This window comes from Bombina bombina, chromosome 1 (genome assembly GCF_027579735.1).
Source record: "Bombina bombina isolate aBomBom1 chromosome 1, aBomBom1.pri, whole genome shotgun sequence".
Taxonomy (NCBI): Eukaryota; Metazoa; Chordata; class Amphibia; order Anura; family Bombinatoridae; genus Bombina; species Bombina bombina.
The window spans coordinates 931,361,967-931,374,598 of NC_069499.1; the positions used below are offsets into that span (position 1 = coordinate 931,361,967).

Consider the following 12,632-nt stretch of genomic DNA (forward strand, 5'->3'; position numbering starts at 1 on the left):
AGTACACTTCCTGGGCTGCTGTTCCCTCAGAGAAGGAAATTAAAGAAGGTGGTGCAGTAATGTGCATCCCATTGACCTTGTCCTGTGCACTGTAATTTAGCAATCAGATCTCCCTTCCTGAGATGACCAGCATTGATTCCCCTTGCTTTGGCCATTTCCTGGAGTGCAGCAAGGGTCAGGTTCTCACATGGCTCTGCCATTGAATCTGCTCTGCTATCTACTAACTTTTCCTCTGAAAAGGGTCCCAGCTGGTGGTTTGGACCAGCAGATTCCACAGCTGCCAGCCAAATGTCACGGGGTGGGTGTTGCCAGGAGTTGCTGGAGGGAGGAACAGTCAGTCCTGCAGTTAAAGTGGCCTTCCTGAGTGCTGAAAAGGACCAGCTTCCTGCAGGGAAACTCCAGCAATCTTCTGCACCACTCCAGTGGACAGGGTCTGTTTTACTCAGACCTGTGGGTTACAGCCTGCTCAGTGTAACAAAATCTTCAAGTGATAATATCTCAGGCAGACAAAGTGATAATAGCTCATTTATCCCAGTGACACAGCCGAGACTTGTATCCTGGGAAGTCTGATTTATTGAGGGAACTGCAGTGGTATAAATAGTACTTCTTTTCTCACACCAAGTGCCATAAAACAATAAAAATTCTCCTTTCTTAGACACTGAACAATAGCAGCTAGAATCTAGACACTAGATGTTCAAGTACTGAAAAATATCTAGCGGAAAGCGTTTCTCTTATGCAGAGACTAATTGCTAGAGGATATAGCAAAAAATTGGTCAAGAGAGCTAAATACAAAGCCCTGAATATTAAAAGAGATCATCTACTGGTCCCTAAGAATAAGACCCCTACTGAAGCACAAAACCGAGATTGATAACAACATACAATCCTCAAATGTCACAAGTAATTAAAATTATTAATGAACAATGGAACATATTACAGAATGATCCTACATTAAGTGCTACAATAGGTAACAGGATCTCTATAGGTTAAAAGAGACCCATTAGCCTCAGGGACCAACTGGTAACCAGTCATTTTGTAAGGTCTGTTAGGAAAAAGGATACTGACCCAGGAATATTTCCCTGTGGCACTTGTTCTGCATGTAAATTCGTTTCAAAAACCAAAACCATCACTGAGAGAACTGGCAAAAAATATACATTAACTTCGCACTTTTCATGTAAATCTATAGGCATCATATATGCATGCACTGTTCTGCTCTTGCCAAATGACTTACGTCGGGATGACGACACGTGAGGTAAAGGTACGAATTTTGGAACATGCTAATAATATTAAAAACGCCAATAGAGATGAAGTCAGAGGTAAAAAATTGACATCTGTTGCAAAACATTTTCAGCAATACCATAATAGCACTACCACAGCCTTAAAATATACAGTCATTCAGAGAGTATCCTTAGGTATAAGGGGTGGAAATCTTGAGAAAGCTTTGCTCAAAATGGAGTGCAAGTGGATATACCTATTAAATTCAGTGAAACCAAATGGTATGAATGATTTTAACAACTTCTTTGTATATTTATAAGTCACATGTATCACTAATTACATTAGTTTTCTACTACACTTTTATATTTGAATCTTTTAATTTATTGATGATCATTCCCTCTGAAACAGAATTTATTTGGATATGGGATCATACATTACTTTATATTACACTCATATATCTCATCTAGTAGTCACTTTTAGCTATCCACATTTTGGTTGTGTTCTTTTTGTTTTCTTTTGTAACTCCACATTTGTATTTGATCTCCATTTTCACTCATTTATGTCTTAGATAACAGTTCCACGGCTTGATTAGGAGTATCACTTGTTTATATTTATTCCTAACTAATATACAATGTAATACATTTACCACAAAATGGTCTGAATTTATATTCCATTTTCTAACCTATGTATATTCCTCCCTTAACAATCCGTTGACTTAAGCTCAGGAGTGAATTTCTATAATAGTGATTATCCTCAGCTTTGTCAATATCTCTGGTGAATAATCACAGATACACATTGGTACACATGTTCCATCTTTGGACAGGATTCCTTTACTATAGCCTATGATAAATATATAATTACTATTACATATACTTAATCAAAAGCATATTCATAAATATGCATCAGTGTAAGCCTTCATATGCACCGTTTTAGAATATCCCATGTGGAACCTCCAAGACATTGTATTATGATTTATATAACATCTACAGTATGACCTCCCTATCACTCTTTCAATAAATCTTATATTAACCATATGGATTATTTGGCACAGGTTACTTTACTTATCTTCGGATTCAACAGTGGGCAATGGAGCAACTGTATCTTGGTATTGAAACCAGCATTGACATATAGAATCTAATCATTGCATGCCAGTTTTAACTATGTACATATGTATACTTGGGGTTCAGCGTTATATAGCTAACTAATTTACCTTAAACGAGGAGTGCATGAATATAGTGAGATGAAATGATATTGGTATCATCCTCCTGTTTAGTTATTTAGACCGATGAACAAATCTAGAGTACATTAAGTTGAGCATATTTATATACAATCACGCTGACCTATAATTTACACTCAGTTATACATAGTAATACTCAGTCTTTTGTCAGGATATTCTCCATACTAGTAACGGGGAGTGCATTGATGGAGCGGTCCTTATGGCATTATGACCCATATAACATCTAAAGTCAAACCTCTCCTAGCACTCTCTTAATAAAGCATATTTTAATTATGAGGACTACTTGGCACACATCACTTTACTTGCCTTGGAATTAAACAGTAAATCATGGTACTGAGATTAGTATTGACATGTAGACCCTGACTACTGTATGCCTGGTATAACTATATATATATATATATATATATATATATATATATATATATATATATATGTACAGATTTATGAATAATGCCTGATGGGGCTCAGTGTTATATAGTTGACTGGTTTATTTTAAATGAGGAGTGCATGAATATAGTGGGTAAATATTGGCATAACCCTATAATATCGAATGGCAATATTGATACAAATACCAGCCTCAGTATTCCTAATAAATGAGACTGATGAACAAATCTACAGTACATTGTGTCAAATGCAATTACTGACAATCACGCTGAGACCTATATTTGATATCAGTTATGCACAGTGATACTCAGCCTATTGTTAGCCCATCCTCTACGCTTGAAATGGTTAATGCATAGATGGAGCGGTTTCATGGTGGCACCTATTTATAATATTGATAGGAATCCATATGTATACTGCCTATTAACATGTTGATCTAACGGTGTTAACAATATATTACATCGGTGAGCTATAATTGATTAATATGTTTGAAACAATGTAAACCAATTTCAATTGCGATTTTTGTTTTACCTCATTGTATATTTACCTTTATCATAGTCGCGGTTATATTTATTGAAGGCTATGACATGTAGATAATAACAGCTCTATAGTCGATCTTGATCTAATGACTCTTGGGCTAATACAGAAGGAATTTAGATGTGACCGACAATTTATATGCAGAGTTAAGAATTTAATAGTGGGTCCACCGATTTCATATCCATCTAGTGATGGGTATGTTCCGCCTGACAGAAAGTAAATAGAATCGTCCAATAGAAAGAACCCATCATACGTTATTTGACAGGTGTACGCCCTCTTATGATGCTCGCTATGATGCTCACTATGATGGGTTGTCAGGAATTATAGGAAACACGATTCTATTGGTTAATACATGCTAATGACATGCTTGGCAACCAATTCTTAGGTATGTTACAATCCAATCGTATTGCGAGGAGGGTCTAACTGACTCATAAATATCCGGCAATAGCGGCGGACCGCATCCCCTCTGAGGAAGCCTTTTTTGTGAAACGCGCGTCAGGGGTCCTCTTGGAGAAGCTTTGTCTCTCCTCTGTTTTAATTTGCTAAATTATGTTGTAAAAAACTATTTATTGGTAAACTCACTTTGGATATAAGTATATTAAATAATAGTGTTAATTTAATTACAGCCCTCGAATTGTAAGGGCTTTATTTATAATCCTTTTGTTACTGCTGACTGTTACAATTTAAAAAAAAAATCCAATCTGAATTTAAGGAATTATATGGGAATTTGATCTCTCAACTTAGTTTAGTGTTTTTAATATTAGCTTAAGCTATTGTATGTGTGCAGATTTTTCTCTTATATTTTTAAATAAAGGTTTAAGTATGGATTAGTGATATTTACCATTTAAATGTTGACTATGAGTCTGACCTCTACAGCAGAGTTATAAATGGATACACAGATAAGAGCTTACTATATACAATTGTATAATCTATTACAATTACTTTGTTAGTTTTGTGTTTTGTTCTCTGCTCTATATCTGTGACAGTTAAGCAATCTTAATATATTAAGATTTATCTTACTCATAACAATATATTGGTTTCCTGTCAATTAACACTCTAGCCCTCCCCTCACCCCTTACTATAATTCAGAATCTAGACACTGCCTGATGGTAAGGCAGTCAATAGTAGAAAGTCAACTACAGCAATTGTTGATTGGTCATTAATTCTACTCTTGATTGGCTAAAACAGAACCAATAAAGGGAATGTGTTTCAGCCAATAAGAGGAGTACCTACTTCCTATGGAGTTTTGCATTCAGTTTGTCTGGCTGCAGATTGTTGGAATTCCCACCCTCTCTCCATAAAGAAAAACCAGCCAGGGGAGGTGGAACTTTTTTTTATTAACTAGTTTTATTAATGTTGCAGCTCCTAATTTTTCTGGTAACAATGTACAATGCACATTTCAAAATACACTTCTCATTATTATAATAAATGTACCCATAAAAAAAGTTCAGGGGAGGGGTATCCGTGACAGGTTAATAAGGGATTATCTATCTTATTAAACAATAACAATTTCCAAGTAAAATTTTGTGAAAACCAAGTAACATGAGTACAGCACCTTTTAGAAATGTTCACAAAAGTTCACTAGAGTGCTCACGGGTCACATAGGGTCTCTGCTAACCCCTTCCAAAATCCAAATAAAAAAAAAGACCGCAGCACCTCTGTAGTTATAGCAAAACAATTACTCTTTATTAGGTTGACATACCCAATAAAAACAGACCCGAAACGTTAGCATGTTTAAGGGTCTGTTGTGACCTGAAACATAAGCATGATTAAGGGTATGTTGTGACCCAAAACATTAGCATGATTAAGGGTCTGTTGAGACCTAAAACGTTAGCATGATTAAGGGTCTGTTGTGACCCAAAACATTAGCATGATTAAGGGTTTGTTGAGACCTAAAACGTTAGCATGATTCAGGGTCTGTTGTGACCCAAAATGTTAGCATGATTATGGGTCTGTTGTTACCTGAAACATTAGCATGTTTAAGGATCTGTTGTGACCCGAAATGTTGCTGTCTTTCTGGGTTACGTCACCCTTATAAAGAGCAATTGTTTTGCTATTACTACAGAGGTGCTGCAGTCTTTCCATTAAAATATTGTGGCAGTCAAAAATCACCAAATAAAATGTACACACATGCTAAAACTATCTCTCCACATCTAAATAATCATCTTCCCACACCACAGGCCATTTAATACAGTTACTCAGTTAGCTGCTAATTAATGACATTGCCCTATGAATCCCAACATTTGAAATGATGACATATATAATAGTTGCGTAAAAGTCATGTTATGGCTCTGGGATTTTTAACAACAATAAAATATTTAGGGCTAGATTCCAAGTGGTTCGCTATCTTGTCGCTTATTTCAAGTTGAAAGTAAACACCACCATATGAGCACAAACTAAATGTGTGCTTGTCGGGTAAGTGAGATTGAAGACCTCGCATAAAGGGTTAGGGCTAAAAAATCTTTGCATAAAACACAACATAAATACATTAAAATAAAGTGTTACACTATATATACTATCTAATAAAAATGATTCACATACATGTTAAAAAAGTTATAAGGGTTAAAAGGTATAAGGTATATGGCAAGGTATTCGAATGGAAAGGGCTATAATATATATGTATAAAAACATACATATACATGTCTAAATATGTGTATGTATGTGTATATATGTATATACATACATACGCATATAAACACATATATACACATGTATACACATTTATACATATATATATATATATATATATATATATATATATATATATATATACTTTGGAGGCCTTTCCAAAGTATAACTGAAAACATGAAAAATTATTTTTAATACATTTTAATATTTAATAATGTGTTTTACTGTGTATGTACTGAAAATATTTTACATTCCAATGTTCCTCACATAGGGGAAAATGTTCTATGTATGTTTAAATAGATATACATATATATATATAAATATATATATATATATATATATATATATATATAGGTATAGATATATATTTATATATTTTACAACAAATCCATCATATATATATATATATATATATATATATATATATATATATATATATATATATATATATATAAAGAAAAAGAAAAGTTTCTTCTATGTGAAGAACAATGGAATATAAAATATTCATTACTAACTTCAGGTTAGCGCTATAGGTTTAACTCCTGTCGTGTTAGCATGCGAGCAATAAGTGTTAGTTTTTTTCCAGTTTGCACGCTCCATTGAAGTCTATGGGGAGAAGAAGTTAACGTGGTCATGCAAAACATTTTACTTTCAAGTTGTAATAAGTGCAACTAACCAGCACATGTTAAAAGTTTACTTCTGGCAGTGTTTGCGCATGAGCAAAAGTGCTAAATAGCGCAGGACTTTTAATCTCCAAAATAGTCCGTTTCTGAGTGCTGAAACTACTAAACAGCTAATCCACTCCCTGGTAATTTCCCGATTTGACTACTGTAACAAATTACTAACTGGTCTCCCTCTCTCCCGCCTCTCTCCCCTCCAATCCATCCTAAATGCATCTGCCAGGCTAATCCACCTCTCTGTTTCTGCTGCACCTCTCTGTGAGTCCCTTCACTGGCTTCCCATTCACAGCAGAGTTAAATTCAAAATGCTCACCCTGACCTACAAAGCCCTCACCATTGTTGCCCCACCCTACCTATCCTCACTCATCAACAAATATTCTCCAGCCCGCCCCCTAAGATCCAACAATGACCTGCTTCTTGCGTCCCCTACCATCACCTCCTCTCATGCTAGACTACAGGACTTCTCTCGTGCGGCACCAACCCTCTGGAACGCACTTCCTCGAGCCGTCAGACTTTCTTCTAACCTCTCCTCCTTTAAACGTTCCCTAAAGACCTTTTTGTTCACGGAAGCTTATCACCCGACTCATTAACAAACTAACTTCACTTAACTAACAGCTGCCCTCTGTCTCCTCACTAATATCATTCTCACCTTTGCAGTCCCCACATCCTGTTTCCCATCCTTCTAACCATCTAGATTGTAAGTTCCCACAGGCATAGGGCCCTCAATTCCCCCTGTATTTGTCTGTAAAATTGTGTCTTTTATCGTATTGTTTCTCCATTGTACTGTTATCCTTGTACCCATGGGCAGCGCTGTGGAATCTGTTGGCGCTTTATAAATAAAGAATAATAAAATAATAATAATAATAAAATCTGGCCCTTAATTACTATATGATATTTAATAATTCATTATATATAATAATTCATTATGCAGCAAAGAAAAACAAAATATATTGTTCTCTGTCAACTCACTGTGTCACCAAGTAGGTCACATGACCAATCACTGGAACTTTGACAGAGCCGCTCACATCAGGAATATGAATAGATGCCAGTCTACTCTTTAGCTCCTGTATTCCAGCCTGTAAGCCTTCAAAAACAAACAAACAAACAAAATCCATCAGTTACAAACTGTCCCAAGGACCAAATTTACATTGTCAGCATCCCTAGGTACACATTAATTAGATGCTCCCTGACTTTGTGGCCAATAATATAACAACCAACACAGTGGAGGCTCCACTAAAGGATCACAGGCGCACGTGAACCACATGAGAGAGAAAAAGAAAAAAAAAATTTTTTTTGGCTGAATAAATATAATTTTTCCTATTGCCCCCCTATTGGAAAATTTATATTTATACAGCCCAAAAAGTTCCAGTCCAGTTCTGTTAAAAAAAAAAAGCCCTCTGCACTTATTTCAAAGGGTCTGCAGCGCCACCCCCAACCCAGCCCTATACCTTGTTAATCGCACAGTTTTTGATGTGCGAGTAGAGGCGGCTCTCCAGAGGGAGCTAAACAAAACAGCCAATCGGTGGTGCTCTCTTGTCTGGGGAGGCGAGGTCGTGGAGCATGGACATGAGTCGGACTGTCGGAAAGTAAAGGAGGGAGCTACTGCCGACTCACGTGTGACTCTCTCTGACAGTGACAATCAGAGTCAGACACAGTGTCCGTCATCGTGAGTCACTTGACGCTGCTTGCCATGCCACTGCTGCCGAGGAGAGAAGAAGAGGAGCTGCAGCTGCTGCTGATCTGCCCTAGTGCCACTGCCTGGAGGACACGCTTATTACGGTAAGGTAAGTCTTTTTTTTTTTTTTTTTTTTTGCTTGCCTGGCTAAATCCACCTGTCATAGTTTCACTCACTGAATTTACACCTAGTAATCCCCATGTGATTGTACTGTGTTTGTATAGCAATCCAAAAGCTCCTCTATAGAAAATACTGAGCTACCGGACTGGGTAAAACATGGTTTCTGTAAACATAAACCTGCAGTCCCTTTCTGTAAACAAGCAGGACAATTGCTACAGAATTGGGGGACAGGAGATCTAATTTAGTAGTTCTGATATGTGTACTATAACACAATACAGGAAATGGGCTTTTGCTTCGTGAAGTAAAATACAGAGTTGGGTTAATTTATAGCATGGCACTGTCCATACCTACATCATCTCACACTACCATACCTACTATAGCTCACAGTGCCATACCTACATCATCTCACACTACCATACCTACTATAGCTCACAGTGCCATACCTACATCATCTCACACTACCATACCTACTATAGCTCACAGTGCCATACCTACATCATCTCACACTACCATACCTACTATAGCTCACAGTGCCATACCTACATCATCTCACACTACCATACCTACTATAGCTAACAGTGCCATACCTACATCATCTCACACTACCATACCTACTATAGCTCACAGTGCCATACCTACATCATCTCACACTACCATACCTACTATAGCTCACAGTGCCATACCTACATCATCTCACACTACCATACCTACTATAGCTAACAGTGCCATACCTACATCATCTCACACTACCATACCTACTATAGCTCACAGTGCCATACCTACATCATCTCACACTACCATACCTACTATAGCTCACAGTGCCATACCTACATCATCTTACACTACCATACCTACTATAGCTCACAGTGCCATACCTACATCATCTTACACTACCATACCTACTATAGCTCACAGTGCCATACCTACATCATCTCACACTACCATACCTACTATAGCTAACAGTGCCATACCTACATCATCTCACACTACCATACCTACTATAGCTCACAGTGCCATACCTACATCATCTCACACTACCATACCTACTATAGCTCACAGTGCCATACCTACATCATCTTACACTACCATACCTACTATAGCTCACAGTGCCATACCTACACCATCTCACACTACCATACCTACTATATAGGACACACTGTAAATAGGAAATAGTATGCCAGGGATGTAATGCACTTTTTAAAGGGACAGTCTAGTATAAATTAAACTTTCATTATTAAGATAGGACTTTTAATTTTAATAAACTTTCCAATTTACTTGTATCATCAAATTTGCTTTTTTCTCTTGGTATTCTTAGTTTAAACTAAACATAGGTAGGCTCATATGCTAATTTCTAAGCCTTTGAGGGCTGCCTCTTATCACATGCTTTTTAAATCTCTTTTTAACACAAAGAGACAGAAAGTAAATGTGGGCCATATAGATAACACTGTGTTCATGCACAGGGGGTTATTTAAGATTTAGCACAAAACAATGCTAAATTTAAGACAATAGATAATAAACAGTCACAGTCATGTGATCAGGGGGCTGGAAGAAGGTTCTTAGATACAAGGTTATCACAGAGGTAAAAAGTATATTAATATGGATGGGGGCGGAGTTTGGCTGCAGCTAAGATGGCTACATAAATCCAGAGCTCCGGTATATCAGGCATTTTAAAAGTATATAGTTGCAGGTAGCAGTGTCCCAAAGTGTATGAATTATAGAGGAGGTGACTGTTCAACCTCTCGGGGACAAGTTGTTATCACAATCTGATCATCCACTCACGTGGATCACTGAGGAACGGAGCAGGAGACGGCCCGATATCAAGCGCACACCCGGTGAGCATATTGCAATCCCACGAGGTATGAGCCTTGCAGCACTAACATAAATAGCTGTTACGCTCACCAATTAGTTGTCCGGTCTGAACGTAGGTCCTGCTCCTAGCACAAATTATGCCACGAGTCACTAACAAAACAGCCCAAGGCAAGGAACATAATGGTGCTGCTCTAACACACGCAGCGAAGCTTTACCTCACTATGCAATAAAGAGCTGTTTGCCAGATATCGGATTGAGGAATCTGTACTGCAAAGAACAGTTTGTGGCATTTTTTAGAGAGGTTTAAACTGCTGATGTTTATATATCACTCTGGAAAAGTTCATTTCATAGGAGTGTCAAAGGGGAATGTGAAAAAATGTATTCAGAAGACCAACTGTTATAAACGGACACAAAATTAAAACCTGACCATCCCCATACAACAGAATATACACCCTGCTCATAATACTGCAAAGGGACAAATAAATAAGGACATTATGGCCACAAAGAAAAATACCAAGCCAAATAAACAGCTAAAAAAAATAGGGAGAGAACATACAGTGAGCTCTTTTTTTTCTACTCCAGACAATAAGAGGCAATATAAGAGAGCATTCTTCAACTAGCTCCTTTATGGATGATGAAAACTCCCAAGATCAAGACACTTCTTCACAAGTACCCCTTTCTTTACTTTCCTCTCTAGCGTCCAAACAAGATATAGCTGACATCGTGAGGACATGTATGAGAGAGGAAATGGAGGAAATTAAACAGGACATTCATACTCTGGGCTTTAGAGTTGAAGCCATAGAAGATCAGATATAGTAAAGGAGGAGATCAACGACATACAGGACCAAGTGTCTGCACAGGCTTCTGTTATTGAAGACCTCAGCGACAAACGGCGGAAGAATCTCCGCAGTAGAGGCATTCCTGAATCAGTACTCCCTAAGGATTTCTACACCTATTTTGCATCTCTGTTTGCTCATCTGAAAGGGTCATAACAAGCGGTAAACATACCGTGGGTCAGGGCCCACAGGGCGTTGAGGCCGAAACCCCCTGATACAGCACCTCCCAGGGATGTTATAATGATAGTTAAAAACTACTTGGAAAAGGAAGAAATTCTCTCATTATCACGGAAACATCAACCAGTGAGGTTCAGGGGGACAGTGTTACAATTTTATACCGATTTGGCCCCAAGGACCCTACAAAGATGTCGGGAACTGGCACCATTGACAAAGCTGCTGTGAGATAAAAACATCCTGTACAGGTGGGGATTCCCTTTCCATCTATATGTGTTACGAGATACAAGAAGATTGGTGTGCAGGAAAATTTCAGATATTCCAGAATTTTGCAGAGGCTTGGATCTTGACCCTCCAGATTTCCCACCAACAGATATCCAACCGCACTCCTCAAGGAGACAAGAGAAAAGGCAACAACCTGAAAAATGGTTACCAGCACCCTCAAGAGCTATCAAAAAATCCTCTAATCCAGGAGCTCCGACAGAAAAAAGGAAGGCAACTAACTCCACTACTGATGAAGGAACTTGAAAGATCGAGAAATTACCCTGATAACATGAGTCGGTCTTCCTGATGGTGAAGGGTAATAACCCCGTAAAGTATAGTTTTGACCTATACTAGTTCAAAAGTTTATATTGCTTTGTTATTGTTTTCTCTCACCCTAAAATGCAGGTAACTGTGTAAGTTTAAATCGAAAAGGGTATAGTTTTTGGCCTAACACAGAGTATATGTGTATTTACTTTATATCTAGCTATGGGATGGGGGGGGGGGGGGGAAGGGGGATAACCTCTTGCTTTAAATTGTTAAGTAATAAGATACACTGCAAATTGTATTAATACAGTCTGATCCCCTCTAGAATTTGGATCTGTGGTTCTACATGGTCCGTATGCCCATCTCCGGAGATAGGAGAGGCATTGATTCTTTGTTTTTGTTTGTGTTAAATGTGTTTTATTCCTGTTTGAATTTGTATGTGAATTTCCTAAGAGGTTTGTATGGTTTACAAATTAGCTGTCAAGGTATGGAAATAATACTGTATAGAGCTGGATATTATATGAGACATTTTTCATGGTAATTGCCAATGTCTGCCCCAAATAGAATACTTAAATTTATTACACAAAACGTTAGGGGTTTAAACTCACCAGTTAAAAGGTCTGTGGCAATGTCTGACTTTCATAAAAGAAAAGGAGATATTTTATTCCTGCAGGAGACGCACTTTAGACGCTCACATGAGCCACGGTATATGAGCTCTCATTACAACAGGCATTTCCACAGATGTGGAGTGAGCATTCTGTTACATAAGTCCATTCCCTTTCACCATATTCAAACACACAATGATACTGATGGCC

The 12,632-nt window shown here is 37.7% G+C and overlaps 1 protein-coding gene across 2 annotated transcripts in view; it reads right to left on the minus strand.

Moving 5' to 3' along the window:
- Positions 1-12,632, minus strand: part of LOC128647281 (bactericidal permeability-increasing protein) — a 103,341-nt gene that overhangs the window by 67,986 nt on the left and 22,723 nt on the right. For both annotated transcript variants that reach the window (XM_053700126.1, XM_053700090.1), the window contains exon 3: positions 7,645-7,759. In XM_053700126.1, the coding sequence (XP_053556101.1) occupies positions 7,645-7,759 (115 nt within the window). The remainder of the gene's footprint in view (positions 1-7,644; positions 7,760-12,632) is intronic.